At 35.6% G+C, this 23,360-nt stretch overlaps 6 protein-coding genes and 3 non-coding genes across 17 annotated transcripts; 3 read left to right on the top strand and 6 right to left on the bottom strand.

Moving 5' to 3' along the window:
* The first annotated feature begins 371 nt into the window (after positions 1-371).
* Positions 372-3,066, top strand: LOC107271659 (UPF0687 protein C20orf27 homolog). 4 transcript variants are annotated; one of them, XM_015747887.2, is made up of 5 exons: positions 372-626; positions 1,188-1,305; positions 1,369-1,506; positions 1,680-1,902; positions 1,973-2,615. In XM_015747887.2, the coding sequence occupies exons 1-5, from the start codon at positions 614-616 to the stop codon at positions 2,027-2,029; spliced, it is 549 nt and encodes a 182-aa protein (XP_015603373.1). In that variant the 5' UTR covers positions 372-613; the 3' UTR covers positions 2,030-2,615. The 4 variants fall into 4 exon arrangements, 3 of the variants coding, with proteins under 3 accessions (XP_015603373.1, XP_015603374.1, XP_015603372.1); XM_015747888.2 differs by lacking the exon at positions 372-626 and adding an exon at positions 684-828; XM_015747886.2 differs by lacking the exon at positions 372-626 and adding an exon at positions 845-977.
* LOC107271658 lies at positions 2,448-5,495 on the bottom strand. Of its 2 annotated transcripts, none has more exons than XM_015747884.2 (4): positions 4,827-5,495; positions 3,970-4,104; positions 3,230-3,678; positions 2,448-3,157 (listed from the first exon to the last, which is right to left on the bottom strand). In XM_015747884.2, the coding sequence occupies exons 1-4, from the start codon at positions 4,900-4,902 to the stop codon at positions 2,687-2,689; spliced, it is 1,131 nt and encodes a 376-aa protein (XP_015603370.1). In that variant the 5' UTR covers positions 4,903-5,495; the 3' UTR covers positions 2,448-2,686. The 2 variants fall into 2 exon arrangements, with proteins under 2 accessions (XP_015603370.1, XP_024944647.1); XM_025088879.1 differs by lacking the exon at positions 4,827-5,495 and adding an exon at positions 4,189-4,816.
* A 438-nt stretch (positions 5,496-5,933) lies between these two features.
* On the bottom strand, positions 5,934-10,496 carry LOC107271657 (uncharacterized RING finger protein YBR062C). Of its 4 annotated transcripts, none has more exons than XM_015747881.2 (3): positions 10,194-10,490; positions 7,742-7,916; positions 5,934-7,668 (listed from the first exon to the last, which is right to left on the bottom strand). In XM_015747881.2, exons 1-3 carry the CDS (start codon positions 10,361-10,363, stop codon positions 7,609-7,611), a joined length of 405 nt encoding a protein of 134 aa, XP_015603367.1. In that variant the 5' UTR covers positions 10,364-10,490; the 3' UTR covers positions 5,934-7,608. The 4 variants fall into 4 exon arrangements, with proteins under 4 accessions (XP_015603367.1, XP_015603368.1, XP_024944649.1 ...); XM_015747882.2 differs by lacking the exon at positions 10,194-10,490 and adding an exon at positions 8,034-8,445; XM_025088881.1 differs by lacking the exons at positions 5,934-7,668; positions 7,742-7,916 and adding exons at positions 9,330-9,559; positions 9,672-9,882 and having other exon boundaries at positions 10,194-10,496.
* Positions 10,497-10,737: 241 nt separating this feature from the next.
* On the bottom strand, positions 10,738-11,722 carry LOC112494941 (E3 ubiquitin-protein ligase AIRP1-like). The gene is made up of 3 exons (XM_025088884.1): positions 11,428-11,722; positions 11,066-11,174; positions 10,738-10,949 (listed from the first exon to the last, which is right to left on the bottom strand). The coding sequence occupies exons 1-3, from the start codon at positions 11,517-11,519 to the stop codon at positions 10,905-10,907; spliced, it is 246 nt and encodes an 81-aa protein (XP_024944652.1). The 5' UTR covers positions 11,520-11,722; the 3' UTR covers positions 10,738-10,904.
* A 208-nt stretch (positions 11,723-11,930) lies between these two features.
* On the bottom strand, positions 11,931-16,555 carry LOC107271656 (hepatic leukemia factor). The gene is made up of 4 exons (XM_015747879.2): positions 16,166-16,555; positions 13,433-13,663; positions 12,723-12,907; positions 11,931-12,534 (listed from the first exon to the last, which is right to left on the bottom strand). Exons 1-4 carry the CDS (start codon positions 16,272-16,274, stop codon positions 12,319-12,321), a joined length of 741 nt encoding a protein of 246 aa, XP_015603365.1. The 5' UTR covers positions 16,275-16,555; the 3' UTR covers positions 11,931-12,318.
* On the bottom strand, positions 12,992-13,064 carry Trnam-cau. The gene has a single exon. It is a non-coding gene; the product is annotated as a tRNA-Met (tRNA).
* Positions 13,790-13,862, top strand: Trnar-ccu. The gene has a single exon. It is a non-coding gene; the product is annotated as a tRNA-Arg (tRNA).
* On the bottom strand, positions 15,967-16,038 carry Trnah-gug. Its single transcript has one exon. It is a non-coding gene; the product is annotated as a tRNA-His (tRNA).
* A 3,566-nt stretch (positions 16,556-20,121) lies between the features above and the next one.
* Positions 20,122-21,602, top strand: LOC107271654. Of its 2 annotated transcripts, XM_015747876.2 has the most exons (4): positions 20,125-20,319; positions 20,425-20,577; positions 20,648-20,862; positions 20,950-21,598. In XM_015747876.2, the coding sequence occupies exons 2-4, from the start codon at positions 20,428-20,430 to the stop codon at positions 21,506-21,508; spliced, it is 924 nt and encodes a 307-aa protein (XP_015603362.1). In that variant the 5' UTR covers positions 20,125-20,319; positions 20,425-20,427; the 3' UTR covers positions 21,509-21,598. The 2 variants fall into 2 exon arrangements, with proteins under 2 accessions (XP_024944643.1, XP_015603362.1); XM_025088875.1 differs by having other exon boundaries at positions 20,122-20,574; positions 20,950-21,602.
* Positions 21,603-23,360: the final 1,758 nt, after the last annotated feature.

Below are 23,360 nucleotides of genomic sequence, written 5' to 3'. Positions count from 1 at the left end.
TATAGCAGATAATCATCCGTTATAATGAGTTAAAACTGTAAGCTACTTTAAGGTTCATTGGCTTCTTTCAACTGGATATGTAAATAGATATTTATTTGAACTTACCACGTTCGAATGAAATAACATATGGCAATGGATTGTTAAAAATTTGTGGCCTTCTTCAATATTACGAGACATGAACTACGTTTTCTTATATACTGTTGAATAATTAATAATGCTTTCTATGTGAATTCTCTTCGTCACTCTCTTTTTGTTTTCCTCCTTATTATCATTCATGTTGAGCGACACATAAATAACTGTTCTGAAATGCTGTTTGAAAATTGTCAAAAATATGTATGGGGCACGAGAAGACAAGATGGCGTCAATAAGGTATACTGTACGCTGCTGACTCAAACGGAAAATTTACGAAACTGCTCGACTTTTTCGTACTTTTATGTTGAAACCATCAAAAGATTCGGTAGTCCGGTGTTATATAGTACAATTGTGGTATTTGCCCTCGTTTAAGGATAGATAAGGCCACAAGAAATAAAAAGGAAATGTATTCGACTGCCATGGAATATTGGTGGAATTTCACGTAACATGAGCGTATATGATCTATTGATATTTGAAAACTATGGGAGATAAAGGTGAGTGCATTATAAATAACGGAGAGCAATAAATATTTTTTCATCGTCTTTTTATCCAGAAAGAAACAGGTTCCATATGAGAACATGTGTTCGTTTAGAAATTAATGTCCGTGAATATTGTTTTGTACTGAGCGCATATGGCAGTTTTATACCGCGAAAATGATAGAAGCTGACATACATATTTGAAAGAGGACGATCACGAGTAATTCTTATTTTTATTGAATATTTTGAAAGAAGGCATAACATCTTTTGCCGGAAACCAAAAACTATTTTGTTATTTTTAAATAATTGCATAATTGAATGGTTGCAAAATTTAAGTGGTGATGTTACTCGAAGGGCTTCAAGCGATAGGTTAGGGAGATAATAGGTGTATTTTGCAGTTCCAATATAAATCATCAGAGTATTGTGTTGCATTAAGTTTGTGACAATGATAGAAATCGTTCTAGAAGGTCTAATTCTTCTGGAAGTTCAAGAGGCATTAGTCGATTTATAAAGTTATCCATAATTCATTTAGAAGTGTGTATTAAGATAGGTTTTAGGATTATTCAATTTTTGTTATAGAACATCATGTACACTTTAGTGGTGGGAGTGGTTTTGGTAAAGATAATAATATCATGATACAGCCGCAAAGGCATGGACATATTGATGTTCATCTCGGATTTCTTCAACTTCATCATAGGTAAACATAACATAACTTTCTGTATTTTATACATAGTTTTTTTAATTTGTGTATATTTCTTAGGTACCTTGTAGAATTTTCTATACCCTGGAATTTATGTATTCATGGTGAAGGTAATATCATAGCACCTGCAATGATTGTTGAGAGTCCTAATCTAAATTGCCGCATAATTGATTTTGCTCAGGATAAGGATGGTCTTAGGTAAAGTACCCTGAATCTACATAAGATTGAATACTAAAACTGCAATCACTGATAATTTGATACAGAACATATTTAACATTTATATAATGTAATTTCAATTCAATTTGTCAAATTGAATTTAATCTGCTATCAAATATAATTATCCCATGATAATACTAAAAGCTGTCTGATAGATTGAAGATTGAACTGCTGGCGTACAAGGAGAAGATCCTAAAGGAGGAGGTCCAAGTAATGTGTTGTAAATCTGGTTTGCCGCTTAAAATACTTTTAAACGCGCGTGTCTTGGGAAAAGATAAAGGAACCCCATTACTGCGAAATGGTATTCGCAGTATTGCTGTGGAGAATGATCATGACGAAGATGATGATGATGATGATGACGACGAGGATGATGATGAGGTCTTGGAGTAGATTTCAAATCAGTCAACTCTTGAAATCTATCCATAAGAATTGAGATTCCTTTCTGCAGGTAATTAGGACCAGACTGAGGATGTCTCTTAGCATGGAAAACCGCCAGAAGCCCTGAAGAGAATATCATTTTTGAAGAAGATGCAAATTTATGATAGTCATCCTGAAAAAAACGTTGAAAATAGTACTCCAAATCTAAGAAAATGGTTAATAATCTGGTTGGAGTACAAGCCTGCATGAAATTGCAATTATTTGCAAGAAACGATATTTTTAATAAGACGTGCATAATTCGTTAACAAACAAAAATTTGGAAAACTATTTGTGATTCTCCAATCTTATCTTGTAGCTATGACTGAGAATGAAAATATTCAACAATTCTGGTCACTAGCCTTATAGTTCCTAGCATCCTTAAATTTAAAAAATAGCACGTATTAAGCTATATTCTATCAAGTGTTCTATGTCTCATGACATTTAATTATTTGTGTTGCCTATCACGCGAGGCCTCTGTAATGTATGGTGAAATGATTGCACCTGTATTCATAGTGACCAAAATGTATTTTATTATCGTTTTACATCGATCGCATTCGAAATTCGAATTGCAATTTGCCATTGTTTATCACGGATGGGAGGTAGCTAGAATATTATCAATGATGTAAACCATAGAGTTTCTTGATTCTAGCTAATAAAGTCATATTACAAAAAAATGAATTACTCAAATGGCTCATTATTTTATTTACAGTATTTGTACAAAAAATTGTAATTTGAATCACGCTGTTTAGCATTGAAAATTCAATTTCTTCATTGGAATCCCAGTAGGTCCGTCAACGAATTCACAGATATTAAAACCCAATTTAGCAAGTGGATGACAATTACTTTTCGGATTACCCCATTTGCCACGAAAAGTCATCCATCCCGGTAATGGATTTCTGTCTTCAGCATGAAGTACTTCAACATTTTGCCACGTGGGCCAGGCAGTCCCAAAACCACTTTCATCATAAAGTCTAGGAATCCTAACAAATTTATGTTTTCCAGGTGCTGTCCAAAGTCCATGAGATCCTTTAGCACTGAAGAGAACCGGATGTGAACCAGCAGAAGTGAATACACGTTCCGGAAATATAGGTTTCTGAAAGATACCCTTCCGAGTCTCTTGACCCTCATAAATAAAAGTCTTGCTGTGCCTGTCATAACGATAAAATGCACCAGCATCATGAGCAGAAACGTACATAGCCATAGGATAATCATCAGTCTGCAAAGTAAAAAAAATGATATAATACAAAAATAATTGAGTAGTACATAAACTGAATGCAATAATCAGCACCTTGAAATAGAGGCTCATGTGCTCCCAGTCTCCAACATGGTTTCCATACTCTTTAAATCTACCCATGCATTTTCCTCCCACCAAAGGGATCGGCCAGCTGCCAAAAAATCCAAGATCCAGAACGCAGACTGCCTTTCCCTTGCTGAACGGGTAGAACATCCAATAGGTCACGTGAAAGTGCAACTTCCTGTATCTACGTTTATCAAAAATGAAATTATCCTCTTCATATGAATCCATACTGGACTCCTTTGACAACAAATCATTATTCTGTACACCAGTCAGGATATTCAAGTCTTCACTCCTCACAGAATTTGTACGTGACCACCCGGATCTGATAGCTTTTGAAAATCTTCCTAATGCCGTGCAGCTTTTCACGAGAGCGTAAATCGGCACAGTGCCAGCTGGTTTCCTTCCGTACAAGAACGATGATCGGTTTTGTAGCAGCAACTCTGCCAACAATAATTTATTTAGGAAAGTATCGACTTCAGCCACCTTCTCTAACATTTTTTAATGTATAATCAAGCTAAGGAAAGTTAATCCTCACTGCATTTTCTACTTGAGGATAATGTTTCTTTTACTATTTATCAAGGAGAAGTCTTTCATGTCAAGGTGAAACCACTCAACTCTCATTCTCCTTTAATCCAAAACTTTTAATTATTATTCAGAATTCATATATAAAAATTATTTATAAAAATGATGATTCCCGAAAGAGATAAATACATAGTATCTTCTTCACTCACCAACGCTCTCCCGAGTTCTAAGATAATTATCTCCAGCGTGGACGTTCTCCAGAAACTCAGGGACACCCAAAGGTAAGAATTCTTCTCCAGGAGCTAACCAGACCAGTGGAGACCAAGCTTGGACCAATGACCTTACTGTAATTTATTAATCAGCTCTATACCGATCAGTTGACCTTCTATGCGGTGATATTACCACAGTAATCTTTAAAACCACGTAACCTGGACTTGGTAGATGCATTCTACTTTCTAGCTTTCTTCAATTATGAACATTAACACTTGACCTCATGTATGCGTACATATATATATGTATACAACTGATATATAGGTAATGTTATACTTAATACTAATGTAAAGCAAAAGAACACTTCGATCAGTATCTTTTCCTAGTGGATAAGATGAATTTGTTCCTGTCGCTCGTTATGTTTTGGTTGGGTGATAATCATACTCATGGCATGTATTAAGTAAAAACCGAAGAAAACCACGTTACAGACTTAAGAATTAAGTACATATGTAATTATTCATTAATTATTGCACTTCTTCAAAGTACGACTTCCGTGTGTTACGTATCCCTGAGAGTATATCAAGGGAAATGGCTCAAGTTATTAAAATACCGGAAGGAGGACATCGGATTATTAAAGCACTGTCGCTAAATCGTCATGGTGAATCGTCCTCTAACGAGAGAATCACGGATAAAAATGTATAACCGTTAACCCAGGTGCTCTCAACCAGTTTGATTGAATAAGTTAAAATCGACGAAGAAATTGGAAATGAAATTAATACAATGGGATCAGATTTTTGTATGATTTTATAAGTCTAGTTATTTAAATAAGAACAGATAGATATCGCATTCTTTTTACCTTGATTCTCTTCTTCGATTCTGGTGCTCCTCCCTGGACGAAGTATTGATAAAATTATAAAGAAACAGCCTCTCATATTCTCTCTGAAGCATCTTGGTACTCGTCCAAGACAAAAGGAATTTTACTAATTTATCAATCATCCTTGTGACGATAAATAAATACATGTTTTACGAATGCACCACATTCTCCCGCTTTTATGTATTGTCTTGGACTTTCAAATTGGTAACTGTCGTCCGTTATTAAGTGACACCAATTGAGCGCGAAAATAATTAATATTCAAAAATCAAACTGTAAATAAATCGCTTCACGATTGAATACGGTAATATTCATAGCAGATCCCTCGCCTTTAATGTTTCAAGACTGACTGAGGTTCGTTTCATGTTTCCCTCACTTCCACCATTCACTGCACGCATCGCTATACCTGATATTATCGCGTCTCTCTCGGACTCGCAACGTTAATCCACCTTACGAAAGAGGAAGTACAGAAACCGGAAGTTCATAGGCCATTTATAGAGACCGAAAAGGAAAGTGTCACGATCATTTATAATTTATACATATACCGTAATGCAGAGTGTAATAACGATGTAATTTTCTTTTTTTAAAATCAGTGTTTATTTTTTAAATTGACGTAAGAGCACCGTCGTATAATATCCACGAAAATTATACTCGTAACGTTGTTTTTCTTTTAACTGATAGCTTAAATTTATATATATATATATATATATATAATTATTATTAAGTATGAATCACAGTGAAAGGAGTTGTAAGGTCTACAGACTATTATATTGTAAATAACAATGGCTTGCTTGTTAGAGTGCGAAAAAAGTATAGATTTTTATACTTGCATAATTTCTCAAGCACCACGTACCGATATGATTGCAAATCTTTACGTAATCGGTAGCTTTCTTTTGGCGGAAGTAGTAGTAGTGAATGAAATGAAAGAAACGAAAAGAAAAATGTAGCACGCTGTCATAACGTTTGGATGCTGTACGTGCTTTCACTAACAATTATTGAAGTATTGTGAATCCTTTATTTGTCAAGGACACCATTGTTATGGGATATTATGGACCGCGACGAGCATCATGCTGATTACTCATTCAAATTCAATTTTCTTTTTCATCGTTCCTTTATTGATCATTGTTGTTACATCTTGATAAAGTTTGCTACTCTAGCTAAAAAAAATCGTATGGCTATTTTTAACATCTTATACCGGTTACATTTGTTATGAATCACTTGTCCTATATTCGTTTCCGATTCATAATTTGTAATTGAAAGTGGTTTTACGAAAGAAATCCATGATTCGCATTTATAGTTTTGCCTGGAAATGCGATTGAAGCACAGCGTCTCCCTCGAATCGATGTGGCGAATTCTCGACAGTTGATGAACATTTTTAAATGATTTTCGACGAAAGAAGTTTCCTTTAAATTCTGACGGCGTTAATAATAAACGCTTCAAGTATTGCTATCTATTCAATATTTTAATAATTTCAAACTAACAGTCTGTGCCTTTTGGTGACGTGAAATTGTTGTCTTAATATTTTTGGTTTCGTTTTTATAATAAAATCAATTTTATTCAACAAGTCGTTTCGGCGTGTGCTCGTTGCCAACGGTGACAAAAGCAAAATATAAATTTATATGAATGCGATAATAGGGCAAAAACAAATTTTTTGTAAAAAATCTGACACAGTTATATACAATACATATACATCCGCTACACATATCAGCTAAACAGCAAAGCAGCCAGTTACGAAGACATCGCAGATCATTTAGCGTTCACAGCAATATTTTTGTTAAAAAAAAATATAACTTGTAGCATCTAGCATTGATATTCTGTGCTACCTTAATGTAGTGTATACCTAACCAAGCCCATCACAACTTCTGGTACCCAGCATTAGACCAATTTTGGAACGTTCGGTGTGAATATCGCTTTACGGTCTTCGTAATGGTCTCAAAACTGGCAATGCATATAAGTCTTCAGAACCGATCTCTCATACAAGTATATGTATATGTATATATTATATGGCAAAGTCAATCTTGAACTCCTTGTTACAGTAATGAGTTCAGATAATATTTTTTATTTATAATTATGTAAATATATATATATTGTGATCTAGGCAAATCTATCGCAATGTTTTGATGCTCGCGATACCAATAGAATAAGCAACGGCGAAGCGAAAGAATAAGGTTCAATTAGTTGATATGGTTCGCATATTTTTTAATAGCGTGTTTTAAAAATCGATTTATCTATTTCTTAATGACTAAGTATTACTAGCAATATGAACAATTGTCTACTAACCGTGGCCAAGATAACGTCAAGCGATGTAGACAAGTGAACTCCGCTCACATAACGGTCAAATAAGACGTGAAGGCATATCATTTAATCATTAAGTATTTGCAAGAGAAACAAGAAGAGTGAACATGTTTTTCAAAGTGTTTTCGCTTCGGATTCACTGACTATTAGAACACATTATGCGTTGATAAATAATTGGAAGAATAATATTAAATTTTGGATTGAATTCATAAGGAAAAAAGAAAGAATTGTTATCCAAAATCAGCTACGACTCTTTTTGAATGTAACTCGCGAAGGAACTACAGACGCCATTATGCCATTCACATGAGTTTTATAACATCCTCGATAGGATAATTCTTATATTAAAATTGTAAATTGTATTTATTGCTGTATTGCGAAAGTAAGTTCCAACGCAAGATAGACAAAACCATTTTAGCAATATGATTATCGAGATTGAGCCATTTTAGACTACATTAGTCTTCTTCTAAAATAACTACTCATCCCAGAATGAAACGATTTCCGATCTGCAGTTAGGGCACGTGGTTCCTGTTTTCTGTAACAATCATTGATCAAATAAAGACATTCATACAACACAGTTGAAACAACCATGCACAATTTGATATTACCTCAGGTCCCTTTTCTCTCCAATTTGCAATACATTCAGTATGAAATTTATGGTAGCAAGGCTTCAGAACAGTCACACTGGCATTAACAGTGATTGCAAAGTTGTTCAGGCATATTGTGCAGGAAGTATTTTTAATGGATTTGCTTTTCTGAGCATTCAACCTCCTTCGTCTTGATCTACAACCAAAAGCCAAACTACAATTGTCATTCTACTTTGCTGCATAACATTTGTAAAATGCAGAGCCACGAGTATAAGAATATTTCAAACATTTTTCTTTTATCCTTAACGCACACCTGGAACTATCATTTTCCCAGGAGTTGCTATCAGGTGACATATAATGATCTGATGACTGATGTGTTTGTTGTTGAATTGTAGGCTCAGCGGTAAACATATAATATAAAAAGGATGCAACGCCGATTCCTACCACTAACATGACCACCAAACCTGGACCAGCCATATTCTGTGTCAAGGTTATTCTTTTTTTAACTCTTCCGTTTAAACTTTAGACTTGCTAATCAATCCTGATTGTATAGTCTTATTCATTGTAGATCAAGAACAAACAATGTTGATGAAACAAACAACCTTCCACTACTACGACGGCTTTAGCATTATCTACCACCCTTGCACGAGAAATAATAAAAGCAAAGAGGCCAATCACACTCGACGTACGCGACTGTCTACCAATAACACAAAGTGAATATCTATGGACATACTGTACCATTGGTCAACAGTCTAAGTTCAAAGGTGCATTTAGTTAGGGTGTGTTCCGTAACACACTGTAAGCACTGGCAGTACTGTAAAATGTGTTCCGAAATTCGTTGTAGCATACTAGTTTTAGTAGCGCGAAATTATTTGAATTTTTTGTGTCTCGTACGAGGCTACGTTCCATGCTGCGGTTACTACGGCCCCAGAGGTGAGGCAGATTCATACTTATAAAAAGGCGGCATCCATGGTAGAAATAGCGTTAATCGACGCACAGACGAATATTGAATATAAAGTTATCTTCTGCTATTATTTTTTCAAATATATAATAGTATGCCAAGCCATTTAATGACCGACACCTCGTAACTGTAATTTTTCTACCATGATTCATGTACTTACTATACCGTTCCGTTTTACTGTGCTACCAGTGCTTCATACTACGTCACATCATTTCGGAACACTTTCACAGCATACTTTATCAGCGCCATGCTGTAAGTGCTTACAGTGTATTACGGAACACACGCTAGATCCAAAGCAAAACTACACGTGTGTACCAACTCGACGAAATTTTGACACAACGCCAAGAAAATGGCGAGTATGTTAATCATAGAACCTCACACCAGTAACATTCAACGGACGCGTGTTTGATCGCGAAATATCAACCAATGATAACACCGTATGCACAGGAATGAACATTGTTATTGGTTGAGAGCCACGTTCGGAGCCTGAAGATATGATCTCATGCATTTGACTTTTGCTAAAAATATATTATCTTCGATATAGCGGAGTATAAGAAACAATTTCTTATTTACCTTATGAACTTTAAAGCAAGGCTGCAACTTTCATAACATTTGAAAAAATGAAGTATTAAATTATATGAAAATCAGTGACAGCTGCAAAGTATATTTTATTTGTTAAAATCGGTGAACAATTTGATTATTAAACATAATAATATATAATACAAAATTATGGATTTAATGTTTATATTTACATAAATGCCATTCTAATTATAATATAAATTTATGTTTAAGGTTAAGTGTAAAGTATTACGGTGGTAATTGTTGCATCATAAACATTAAAAAAAATTTTTACCGCATTTAGGACATACTTCGCTCTCCTGAAAATATCAATAGTTGTATGATTATGTCAAATATTAACGTAGTATATATTTAACAAAGTCTTACATAAATGCATCAACATTTTTTATAATTATTTTAGTATTTGCTTACTCGTCTCCAATTAATCAAACATGCTGCGTGAAATATATGTCCGCAATCTATTTTTCTAAAACTTCTTTCTAAAGACTTTTCGCAGATTCCACAAGATTCCACTTCTTCCACTACCACAGTACTTTTCTCTTCCGTTTTATTTTTTTTATTTCCATTTTTCTTTTCACCTCGATGTCTGATATCCGATCCTCTAACAATTGCAAAACAATAGCTGTTATTGGGAATACGATTTACGTAAGTAAAAATTCCCTAGGCAATGCTTGCGGTAAACGAAGTTGGTACGCATGCGATTAGAGTATGCATTCTTATTACTACAAGATGAACTAGCCCCACGGAAAGAAGGGATTTCCCCACTTCCGATTTTCGGACTATTAGATACAATGAGCGTGTCAGACACTCGAGAAAACATGTTTTACTAATTACCGATACATGAAAAACATACTTATAAGCAGCGAACGAGATTTAACATATGATCTAATTGAAGGATATTTGGTCAACTTTTCGCGCTTCTCTCATACGTACCCCGAACTTGAGGGTTCTTCTGACTGCCAGGAGTCATGATCTGAGAAGTTTATATTCCGTGGTTGTTCATGATTGTACATTGATTCTTGTTGGCGTCTGTACTGTTGATATATGAGTACTGCTAGGCTCATGCCGACAGCAACTCCAAATGTCCACAGAGGATTCACCATTTCAAGCCTCAAACGTTTGACTACACCTCACTACAAACTACTACTGACTGCCACTGACTGTCACCGACAAATATGAGAGAATTGCCTATTTGTGCCGTGAGTGACAGTAACATTAACTTTAAAGGTTGGTTAAGTTTTCAGGGCAACCAATGACGGATATAGAAACCAGTAACTTTCAGTTCCCCTAGAATAACAGGGCTGTTTTTCATTTGTCCAAATTGAGTTATAGTAAAAGGCTCGGCTACTGGTTGGTTTCAACGGAAAGTTGATCTGGCCAATAAGGCAGTTTCTTATCAATTGAATTTGCGCAAACATAAACCATATTGAAATTTATAGACAAGCGTACCAACTTTTAGGTAATTAATTTTCAAGTATCAAAGAATTTTTAGCCATTTTATTTATTCGTACATTATTTTATCTGTTTATTCAAATTAGACACTGTTGTATACATATATAGAAATCACATAACTTATTATAATTTGCGAATTGTGTACCCATCTTTTCCATAGATCATCAACCCGATATCTTCGTCTACTGAGAATTATTTAGGATCCTTTTTGCAAAGAGGACATTCCTCCGTATTTACCTGAAACCATTTTTTTTAATTCCAAATATTTTACTATTACATCGACTGTTATTATTGAATATATTTAATCAAGCTTTGCCACTGCAATTTCGTTATTGATTCTTATATTAATTTACTTTTTGCCATGCACGAATACATAATTGGTGAAATTCATGTCCACAGTCCAAAGACAGTGTGTACTCATCTCTCCCGCTCTCATAGATACATATAGATGAGCAACGCTTTCTGCAAACAAAATGCTAGCTGTACCATGTGAAGTAAGTTGTATTACACACTCTTTCAAATAATATTAAGTTGGCAGACATGTTGCTGCGAAGGAGTAGGGAGAATGTGGGAACCGGGACTTCCTGGAACTATATCGTTCTAAATCAACATCATACATTTTTTTTAACATTCATATTTTTGTATAAATCTAAAGATTAAGATAAATTCATAATTGCTCTGACAATAATTCACTCGAGTTGTTATTCTTACCTACCTTGATTTATCCAGCTCAGCAGAAAAAGCTTGGTACATCCCAAAGGCAATACCTCCCACAACGGAAATTACACATATTACCGTCTTATTCATTTTTTTAGAAATTCGTAAAATCAGAAACAATATTAACCAGTCGCACTGGTGTCTTTGATTCCAATGACTGCTCGCTTTCCCCCCCGGATATTCGGCCTTTTTAACTGTTTGATTTCCTTCGCTTTCTTTATGGTTGCCTCTTCGTAAGGCAGATGTGCCAGGACTGCTCGATTTTCAGCCACGTTAATGTATATGGGTAGAAGCACTCTGAAGTACACGTAGCATCATTCATGCCCTAGAGCAGGGATGCAGGACTATCGGCTCTTCGTTAAAGTCTCCACTATCAATTCATCGATAACGTTTAGTATGTTTCTTCTTTCTTTTACTGAATTTGTAAACAAGTTCTTAAAATGACAATCAGAGGTACAACAATGAAATAAGATAATAATACAATTCATGACATACGGTTTATATTAATCTTCAACAACAGTAAAACGAAACATTATTTACATAGGCACAATTATTAATAAACTACTGTAAAAGCATCGTGTGCTTAGCCTTATATAATATGTATAATTTACAGACTTATAAACCTACACTTATTTTCATTTTTCAATTTCAATAGAGTTCCTCTCAGATCTAGGGACATATTTCTTTGTACGTTTACGTGCAGCCTTACAATGGACGGACCCATGAAAGTCGTGATGACGTGACTCAAAATGAAAAATGATCCCATAAGTACTCTAGTTTTTGAAATCCGTATTAATTTCTCACATCACTTCTTTTGCTCCAAAGTTATATCTGATAGCGAGTTATTAGATCAGATGCATTGAGTATGATTTAACGATCAGTTTCATGTTTAAACTTGACAGGATACAGATGTAACAGGATTCTGAGGTGATAGTGTACTAGGTGTCACCGAAGAAAGCGGCCTCGCAGAATCAATCGTCTGTATACCGGGTGTCTGCTGCTTTATCAACATGTGACGAAGAGATTGTGCTTCTTCGCGAAGAGTTACTACCTGAGCACGCAAGATGGCATTCTCGTGCTCCAGCATAGTTGCTCTTAAAGCAATCTGTAAATAAAATAATTAAAAAGCGTAAGATATTTTTAAGATAAAGTAATCGCAGTACAATCAATTTCAACAAGGATATATAAGGTATGTATTGATTTGATAATTATCAAATTTGACCAACAATTTTGAGCTATAAATATAGATTTTTGTGATGAAAGAGATATTTATTGTTTTTTGGAGCAACTTACGTGATCCTCGCGAATTTTACGAGCATCGCGAGACTTTTTAGCTGCTTGATTGTTGCGTTTTCGTCTTTCATAATATTTCTCGTCTTTCTGTTCCTCAGGAATGGGTTTTTTCTCGCCACGTGGTCTTCTCTGCTGGATGTTCGTGATACCATTGCTACTAATGAAATGATGATTTCCCAACGTTCCTAATTCATCGTAATTATGATTATTTACAATTTTAATTAAAAATGTAAAAATCTTGTTATCAATAATACGAAATGCAAAAGTAATGCCCCGGGTGAGGATCGAACTCACGACCTTAAGATTATGAGACTTACGCGCTGCCTACTGCGCTACCGAGGCCTGTAAGATTTAAGACCTCCATTTTGTACATGAACTATAATTTACAACGTAAATTTTTCAATATTTTTTTTAATATTACCAATTCACGAACCTCATACAATCCAAAGATTTTTCATTTCTTCATATTTCAAACATATTTGTATTACAGGCAATTTGGAGATTTTATACAAGACCTCTGATATTAACTCAAGCGTCTGTAAGTGAGTTCTTTCGACATTTCATTAAGAAATATTGATAAATTCATCTTTTCTTTATCACTGAGTAAAGAAGATCGCTACTGTATGTTAAATCTAGCATCTAATCCCATGCTGAATTTGATCCTGTACATTATAAACTTTATAACGCAGCATAGTCGTAAGTAAGCGTACCTGGATTTGCGGAATTGGAAAATGGCTGAGGTACATTTATCGATTGAATTAATGGCGGCACCGCCGCGAGAAGTGGCGGTGGAAATAAACTAGTTGGTATTGAGAAAGGTGCTGTTAGCGAAGAAGGAGTTAAGGGTGACACAGGTGTTTCACCAGTCGAGCCACTTCTTGGTGGATCAGGTTCTCCAAAACCATAATCCCTTGCAGGAAATGGATCATACCTGCACAAATCTGTAACCAAAAAGAATTGAACAATAAGTAATATAGTCTCCCAAGTTCTGTTTCCTTTAAAAAATTACTATTAACTGTAATCAATCTCTTCGCGTCCCTTCATCCTTTCGGAAATAGACATTCAAAGCCCCTGTGGCCTAATGGATAAGGCATCGGTCTCCTAAACCGGGGATTGTGGGTTCGAGTCCCACCAGGGGTACAAACCCTTATTTTTTTCACTGCCAACCTGAACTTCTTCATAGATACTCATACGTACGCTAATTTCTCAGTTATGATACACAAATATCTAATATATAATATAAAATACATAATATACAATAATCTTATCAATAAGCAATAACTTTAGGAAGAGCGTCTCCATGATATGGATAAAACCGGTCAAAACAGACGGTGACGTTATTACCGACGAAAGATAAATGTAACAGTTACAGGGTGTCACAATAGTAGCGTGTATCCGTGGGAAATTGGCACCAGTTCCAAAAGCGCGAAACGGTTTCCTTCTCGTCATAAAAAACTTTAACTTATTTCAATGGCAGTTATGATTTTAAAAGGAACCCGCTTACACCGTGTAAATAACCAGGCGAGAAATGACGCCTTCTTGCGCGCTTCAAACGATCACGCCAACTAAAGTTCACCCCTCACAAGAGAGCACCGATGTCACAAATATTGAATAGGAAGGGAATGCCTTTTTAAGACTGTTCCCATTACAGTTTCACTAGGATGAGTTTTAGCGATTGTTCTTTATATTTTTACAGGGAGAAAATAACCGTCTTTATTGAGTTTGCACGCAATCTAAAAACTGAATAGCAGTTAAATTTTATGTACAGTTAAAAACGACCTACCGGTTATTTTAATTTGTTTCTCTTTTTCCATGGAACCGTATTAATTTATTTTCATTTCGAATTCTCAATTGTGTATTCTTTTTGGATACTCTTTTAAATTGATATCTTTTTCCATGATTTCATATATTATTTAACAGAAAATTATGAATTGGCGTTCATAAGTCTTATCTTACATTTTATAATGGCGGCATAAGAAACTGATTTTATCGCTGTAAGATTTATATCGAAAAAATCTAAAATTTGTATTATTTTATGAAAACGACTACTGGTCTTATTAGAGACCTGCTACTGTTTTACTTTTTCACGTAAAAAATGCTTTTTCGTGTAAATACAAAAAAAAATCCATATCTAAGTTCCTAATGAAATAGTAGTTTCCACACAGTAGTCGAATTATTTACGAAAAGTTGATCGTCATTCTAAGAACGCCAAAAAGCACAAACTTACTATCAAGCTCAATCTTTAATATTTCTTTCTACATCAGTGTAATGCTCATAGAAATTCGTTCGACCTAATTCACCGTAACCAATGGCTTAACGAGTATGAGTAATAATTCAAGAGCCGAGGTTAAATAAATAAAAAAAAAAATATTGATTGATTTTATTGATTCGCAGGATAACACACATGGAAACAGTTATCAGTCAATTGACTCTTGATGGATAAAATTTTCCATAATATGACTTAATTAAATATTCAACCATATCAAGTACAACACAGTGTATCCCTCAGAGAAGAAAAAAAAAATAAAGAACAGCAAGTTTTCACGGAACGAGGAAATTTGTCGATGAATAAAAATTCATTTGCCAGCCGAATGGCACGATATAAAATACGGGCAGTGACGTAGCCATCATATTCAGTGACGTCAATGATTTATGAAGTCGTTCATCCGACGGTCCACATCGGAGAGTCGAAATAACCGTGAATAAGGTTTAAAAATTAAATCAACAAAGTTTCGCCCAAGCAGAAGAGTTCTCTTTGATGTGACACAACAAAAGCCCTACTTCTTCCCTGTTCATTCCTACCTAGACTCTCCAGCCATTTCTTAACTGCAAAGCTTGAACGCGTCCTTGCGCTAACATGAGTTATCACTATTATAACGGCACTGTCCTTTGTTATCGCGATAGCAAATAGTTTCTATTATCCCCGCAAAGTTATAACTCGGGCCAAATATTCTGCGAATCATGATTATGTAATTTAATACATATATATATACGCATGGCTTTAAACGATATTTATATTTGACTTTTTTTACACGTTATCAATGACCTGTATGGACTATAGGTTATCTTTAAAAAAATATTACAGAAACTTTATCAAATCATATTTAACTGTATATACATGCTTCGAATGATATTTAAAATTTAATTATTTTATTTTATCACTTATCTATACGTACTATCGATGTAATGTGGTATTTTGAAAAAAATTATCGTCTCCATTCCGTGACAATGTGACTTGGCACATTGCCGTGACCAGGATTCGAACCTGGGTTACTACGGCCACAACGTAGGGTCCTAACCACTAGACGATCACGGCTATTGGAGCACTTGAAAGTGATCTGTCGATTTTGACAGATCGGTCCAGTCCAAGACCGACTTGCTCCATCATCCGTGACATTGGGTCCAGGTGATTGTTATCCGACTCTATAGTGACAGCGACGTACCTGAAGGCGGCGCCAGGAGACTGTAGCTCCTGAGAAGATGCAACGCGGAAAAGGCACCGGTTACGGAACTCCCGGCACAGATGGACCTAGCGTGCGCATGGGATCCCATATTGGCTGATGATTTTTTAAAAACATCAACAAGATTTTTTTTCAAAATCTTAAACCAGCCTGCAGTAGCTTCCTTCGCTTTTGATTTCTCCGCATGGTCGACACTTTTTTTAAAATTAATCTCAAAACGGCATCGAATTTGAAGTTTGGGTTAAAAAATTTTCGTTAACTTTTTCAATGCCACAGGTTTTTTAATAACATTTTTTAAAAACACTTAAAATTTTTTCTCAGCATACCGGATATCCTCTTTGCGTTACGACTTCCGTTGGGATTCAAGGCACATTGGTGACTCCTTTCGTTCGTATGGATGTTACAGTCGATGGATACAGAACATTGGTAGGTTGACGTGCGATCACGTGTGTTAATATTACATGGGTCTATAGCTACGTTTTCATTGGTCAAGTCAGGGGTTGCTCCCGCCCCTGAGAACCTGCGCACCAGGATAATACTACCCCCTGAGCGACCGCCCCTGCACAGTCAAAGGTGACCAAGTGTTAGCCAATGGTCAAGTAACTGGCCAATAGCGATTTTGGTCATACAATGAATTATCCATAACTTTTGCTTACATATATCACAGGTGCTCCGTAATCTACCAGGTAATCATACCTCAAATTGATGGCTTCTGTACGGTCAAGTGTCGACCAGCTACCCCGTCCCCAATGATGTACGACACGTCGCCGGATCTTCCGAGGGTCAATCTGCCAATAGATAAATGCCCCAAGAGTATATTCGAAGAAAAGAAAAAAATGCTTTTATTATTATACAGCTTTTATTATTTTATTTTATTACAGAAAATTATCACTTTGATTTTCGCTCTTATTATATACACAACAAAAATTTAATTCTATCGATGACCAAGAAAATGTTAAATGGTAAATATTGGACGAGTAACGAAAAAAATTTTTTTACAATTTCTTTTTAGTGTAAACTAAAAATATTTTTAAATTATACGTGACTGTTGAGTTTGACGGTATAAGCCATGAAGAAATTTTACAGCTGCACTTCGGATGGGTATATGCATCTTACGTGTACCGGTACACGCGTATGCGTGTTCTAATGTCTGGGACATGAAGCAGCTGACATCGCCGACACTTTCACGTTAGCTACGAATGTTTAATGCGCCAGTAATTATTACGAGGTAAATTAGCTGCCGATGTGTAATTAGTCAGGTCAGCTCATCAATGCTGCAGCTAGTGTTCTGTATAATTGCGGAGTCTAGAAGGAGGGATTAATAGCTGAAGAACGGTGCACCGACAATCAAGGGAGGTCATCCACGTTCCTCGACCTGCCAGCCATTTTTTTTTCATTTCCATTCAAAGATATTTAACATTATCAAAGTTTGATGATATCTCACGATTAATTTTAGAACGTTTAAGAATATACCCTGTAAACAATTCTAGGGTCCCTAGAAGACACCGTAGATTATTCCTCCTGAGCAAAGATCAAATAGTATGGTTTAGTAACGTTCATACGAAATTGTCAGTCTAACACTGTACGTCATGTGGCTATGATCTCACGGCTATGCAATTATACACCGGTATCGAATACCATCCTTCCTGTTCAAACAATTATAGAATGCGTAATCGTCAGGAACCCTTCATCAAACAAAACAAAAAAAAAAGAGATCAAGCGTTCTGGTGAATCGAATATTCTTGGGTTTAAAAATTATTTAAATATCACCAAGGTTCCCTTTATTCCCTTACCCGTCAATTTTGATTAAAATCTATAGCCAACTTAAGAAAAGTTATTTACTTCATTCTTTAAAGGTATCGATAGGGTATTTGAAAAAAAAAGATCAATTTTATTTAATTCAAAAGACGATGACTCGGCGAACCCATCAATCTCATTCAATACGTAACTTTCTTATTGATGGGTGATTTGAATTTGCCGCGCGAATTAGGAGCAATCACTGCTATGCATACATATGATCGATGCACGCGAGGCAAATTGGAGGAAATTTAATGGAATTAAACAATAGATTGTCCCTTGGGTATATTGTTGTTATACAGCAATGGCGACCAGTCGCGTCAGCAAGCAGAAGCAACACTCTGGCATTATCGGATGCTCGTTATCATTATGTGGCTGGATTTGTGATAGCCATCGACTCTCCATGGCGAGGGTGCTCGCTGATGGGGTCTTGGAGGTACACGGGGTTGTGTGAACGAACACCTGTCGCGAGGCCAGGTAACGTGACATCACGTCACGTGACCCCGTGAGCTCTGACCCTCCCGAACCCCTTCGGCACCCCATACCTGATCCTCCAGCACCTAACAGCTAACGGTAATCATTTTAATCGCTGTCCTGGAAACTAGGATCACGCACTGTCCTGATCTATACCTATACACAAGTCTATAGTATACCTATATAAAAATACCATACATAGCCATACATATTTAAGTCCATATACGATAGGGTATTGAATGTTCAAGAATAACAGTCATGTCCTGACACGCGTTTAACCAGAGTACGTTGTAGTAATTGTTCTTAGTATTGAAAAGTGAAAAAAAGTAGACTTAAAAAATTCGAAGTTTACCCCTATGGTAAAGAAGGTATCTCTCTTGTCTTCCCGGAAGCTTTTTGCCGACACTCCTATCTCTTGTAATGTCGGAGTTGGCGAGTGCACTTCCGGGAAAGTCAGTTACCTGATCAATATGGTCATATTTTTTATTTATTTTTAACGTAGCTGTGTACAGTGGTGGATGATTATTTAAAAAAATAATTTTGATCATTAATTTTGAAAAACGTCTTACCGTGGCTCGAACGAAATTAAACTCGTGGGAATTTTTTGACTTTTCGTGTGGAGATATCTAAGGTAGTCAGGGACTCCTGTACTTATTGTTAGGTGGTTACCGCGTGATATCGCAGGACAAAAGTTTATTCGTACACCTCGGAACGACAGCAGGGTGCGGAGGTCGCGTGCCTGCCAACCCCCGGAGAGCACACCCACGCCAAGCACAGGGATTCATTCCAACCCTTGGAAGTCACGAATCGTGACGTTCGTTGTTTCACAACTTGGGCAAAGTTATCTCATCAAGTCGTCACGAGGACGCTGTTTGGGTACGATTAAACTTTTTCTCCTTGGAAAAAGTCATAATTTCGAATTATTATAAATAAATGAAAATTTGGACATTAGACGGGTTATTTGTCCAAATTAAATATTGACTCGGGATATAATATATAAAATTGAAAACTGATCATAGAAAAATTAATCATTTAATTTATCTGGAAAAAAATGCCTTCTAATAATAACAATTATGATTTTAATATAACGTTCCGGGTAATTTTCCCACTAATTTCATCCACTACTCACTGAATACCTACGCAAGGATGGGATTACAGTCGAAAGATAGCAAATAGGGTGCGAGTAAGCAGCACGGATACTTAATAATTTAGGATATTTGTCCAGGGCAACGTGCCTGACTACCACCTTTAGTTTCCCACACTACCAGCAAATTGTGGTTTATCGGTAGTAATTCTTATATGTTCTTCTGTGCCTATACAAACGCCACTCTTATTATCTATTATTTTTCAAACAAATTCATATGACTGCATTCAATGTCGATTAAGGACTGACCATTTTTCTTATTCACTTTTTTCTCACCAGATGTCAGTGCGACACTTGGAAAGTATTTCGAAAATGAATGACTAATAGAAAATTATTAATTAAGACGGATGAAGACAATATGGCTGCTGTCTTATGTCCACGTGATTCTAAACTGTACGACAATGTCTAATGACATTAATATTTCAAATATTGGCTTTGGCGCCTTATTTCGTGCGCACCTCTAATACACTGTATTATCAATGGCGCGGTCAGCTTCTAGTATCATTTATATTGCAAATCGATATTGACTACGTTCTGCGACACTTAAACTGTACAGTCTCTTCTTTGACTAGTGTCATTGCTTGTGTCACCATTTAAATCAAATTGTCTTTGTACATTTAACTTATAATACTCACGTATATCGTACAGTTATGGTGCACCGGAAATAATCTTTTTTTTCTATTATTAATTCTCTTTGTGAATCTTCGAAGGGAGGAAAAATGTAATTTGACTTGAAAATGACTTCAAACGAGTCCGTCCATCGCCATTTCTATAACCTTGTTTCGTATTTTTTTTTGTCTTATAATTTATATCGATGAGGTAACAGAGCATGCAGAATCCAAGAAAACGCGGTGCGTCTGAGGATCAAGAAATTAATTCGGTTATAGATCGGATCTTGTGGAATGATACTAAAGATGCCAGAAGATGTTCAAAAATTTGTAATGTTGAAAAAAAGTGTTGTGACAGTTATGGAAATGTCGTATGTTGTCTGATTGGATTGGATTTTTTAAGCTTTATTGATTACTGTATTTTGGATATTATATCATTAGGAATCAAATCAAGTCAATTGCGCTGTTGAGTCATCAGCTAGATTTTCTTTAAAAGTTATGGAGGCTTTACGTAATCTGCAGAGAAATGATCAGAATAAATGTAAAAATTCATATTGTGTTAATGATATTGTTAATTACATTGAGAATAATTATAGTCACGATGGTGATTTGTATGCTCAGGTGTTAACAGTGTTACCACAAATTTGTGCTCAAGGGTTGGTGTTCATTAAAATACAGTGATAGCCAAAAGTACTGAGACAATGTATTGACACAATGTGGTTTTTTAATTTTTTAATTTTTAGATTTATAGTTAAAACTGGAAGCGACGAGTATTATCACGTGGGACCATTTGCCTGTATGATAAATCAAAATTTAAAAAGAGAATTAGGAAATTGTCCTGAAGCTTGTACTGGGAAATCTGATGACAGCTGTGACGATGAGTCTTTCGAAGATTTAGGCCAAATTTCGAATATACGAAAGAAAACTTGTGACACTTGGAAAAAATCCAGAAAAACGACATGTCCCTCCAGAAGCTCTGCTACTAAAAGAACAAATAACCCTTATATGCATTGTTCGCAGAATCGGCCTGACAGACTTTCTAGAGGAAGCAGACGTGACAATATATCGCGCGGAAAGTCAAAAAAATATCGAAATATTTTCAGCGATGAAAATCAAAGTGAAATTGAATTAAGCTCAAATGACGATTCGGAAAAAGATGGCAGCTCGGATGAAAATTTATTTCAGGGATTAGAATCGAAAAAATCAAATATACCTGTAGGAATAATAAATACGGACGACAAAGAACTAAAAGGATGGTTGCGCCGTTGTTGCAGAGAATCGGAACAGCAAGGAACAATCTAGAAAAATTATCGATTCATCAATTATGGTCGAAGTAAAGGCTTTTGTTATACAATTTCTTTTTATGTATGATACACATATTGTAATTTTCATTAAATATTCTAGACGGACTGCACCAGAGTTTTTATCCCTTCTCGACATAAATTATTATAGAGCCACTGCACGGTACTATTGGATTAATAGCACGCAGTAGACAAACATCATATCGTTTACTTGTCTCTGATAAAAATCGGTCGTTAGACGACCTTCGTTTACATATATTAAGTAAATATATCATAAGGTTGATTCGCGTTTAATAATTATCCTGTAATACAGTGCTATTGTCCATTTATTTATGTCCTCTTATGATCAATATCTTCTTTTTTACTCTTTTTACAATTCTAACCCTCTAGCAAGGTTAAATACTGGATGTAGGTAATTTAGATAATTTGAAATACGTGATTAACATATTTTTCCATTTTTTTCAGTCTTCTATGTATCGGGTCCTCTTGTGTTTACTTATATTATAATAGGAAAATTTTTATGTTTGATTCCTGTAGAATTTTCTTATAGGCATCAACGATTTTGTACGTGAACGTTTATCGGGACGATGTTGTGTTGATCGATACTGTCTTCGTACATGAATTCTCTTGAAATTACTATGGGCATTGTTTCTTTGCTTCCGTTTTGCATTATTGTAAGCAATTCTTGATAAATATTCATAAACAAGATCCGAAACTGTAGCTGTGTGATGACGTCTTCCAGGACTATTTTGTCTTTTGCAACTTGACAGATTTTCAATGAACATCGCGTGATCATCGTTCAACGTGTAATAATTTATCTTCTGCGCCTGCATCGTTCATAAATCTAGGATTGTGCTATACGTTTTGAAAAATGTACGTAGATAGATTTATAGGTTACTATTTAATTTTAATATCTCTAACCTTTTACTAATTAAGTCATATGAGGAATTATCGAAAAGTCTTGAACGATCGTTTTTCTGCTATGTCAATTGGCCGTCGCTGTCGTCGCTCCATAATGCGAATGTCGTTTTGCGCGACATTCAATCAGTGACATGTTGTCTTCGAAGGAGGTTAATGGTAGCAAATTTTTTACGTAATAGAATTGGTTTTTATAAGTTCTTTCATCATCCTTTGCTTCTGTACTTTTCTTGCTCCCTTCTGACTTCCCCTCGTAAGTGTTATGTTGAGAATAGTGTTGACTAATTTTTGAGTGACATTAAACTTAGCCTGCATTGATTAAAATTATGAGAATCAATGATGTTTTAAACAATACTAATATGACTATTCAATACTACCCTGTTCCCATATCTAGTACCATCTGTTAAAGACATTTTGTACTCTTTTTTTTTACCGTATGCTACTATGGTAAGAGAATGATTCGTTATTATGTACCATTGGAAAAAGCACCCTTTAGTTCAGACACGAACCACTTGTAGGATCATACACGTAACGATCATATATTTTATTCGTTATCTTTCATTCTTGGTATAAATTTGTAGACACATGTATTACATTTATTCCAATAGATGGTGCGTGGTAAAAGTTTGCGATATGTGGGGGTTGCAGCAGAGATGAGATGGGAGATGCACAACACTACGATTTTAGGCGATACCAAAATCATGCCGCTAAATCGTAGCGGCGAGTCTGGAAGTAGGATTATGTGATCATCGCCTCCGTCGACAATGCAAATCCCGTCGTAGTCGAGCTAAACGTGAACACGAACGCGTAGCTTGGCGGGCAGAGGTTCTCCGCTACTCACCACTGGTTCCCAAAGCAACTCTTAGAACGAGACGGGGAAATATAAAACTTTTCAAGAATTATTGAAAAAGCTTATTGTTGAAATATTTTTAAGA

Source organism: Cephus cinctus, unplaced genomic scaffold, assembly GCF_000341935.2.
Source record: "Cephus cinctus unplaced genomic scaffold, Ccin1 Ccin1_scaffold1031, whole genome shotgun sequence".
NCBI classification, from domain to species: domain Eukaryota; kingdom Metazoa; phylum Arthropoda; class Insecta; order Hymenoptera; family Cephidae; genus Cephus; species Cephus cinctus.
Note: the sequence above shows the minus strand (reverse complement) of the source record. Positions and strands in the feature narration are given on the sequence as shown.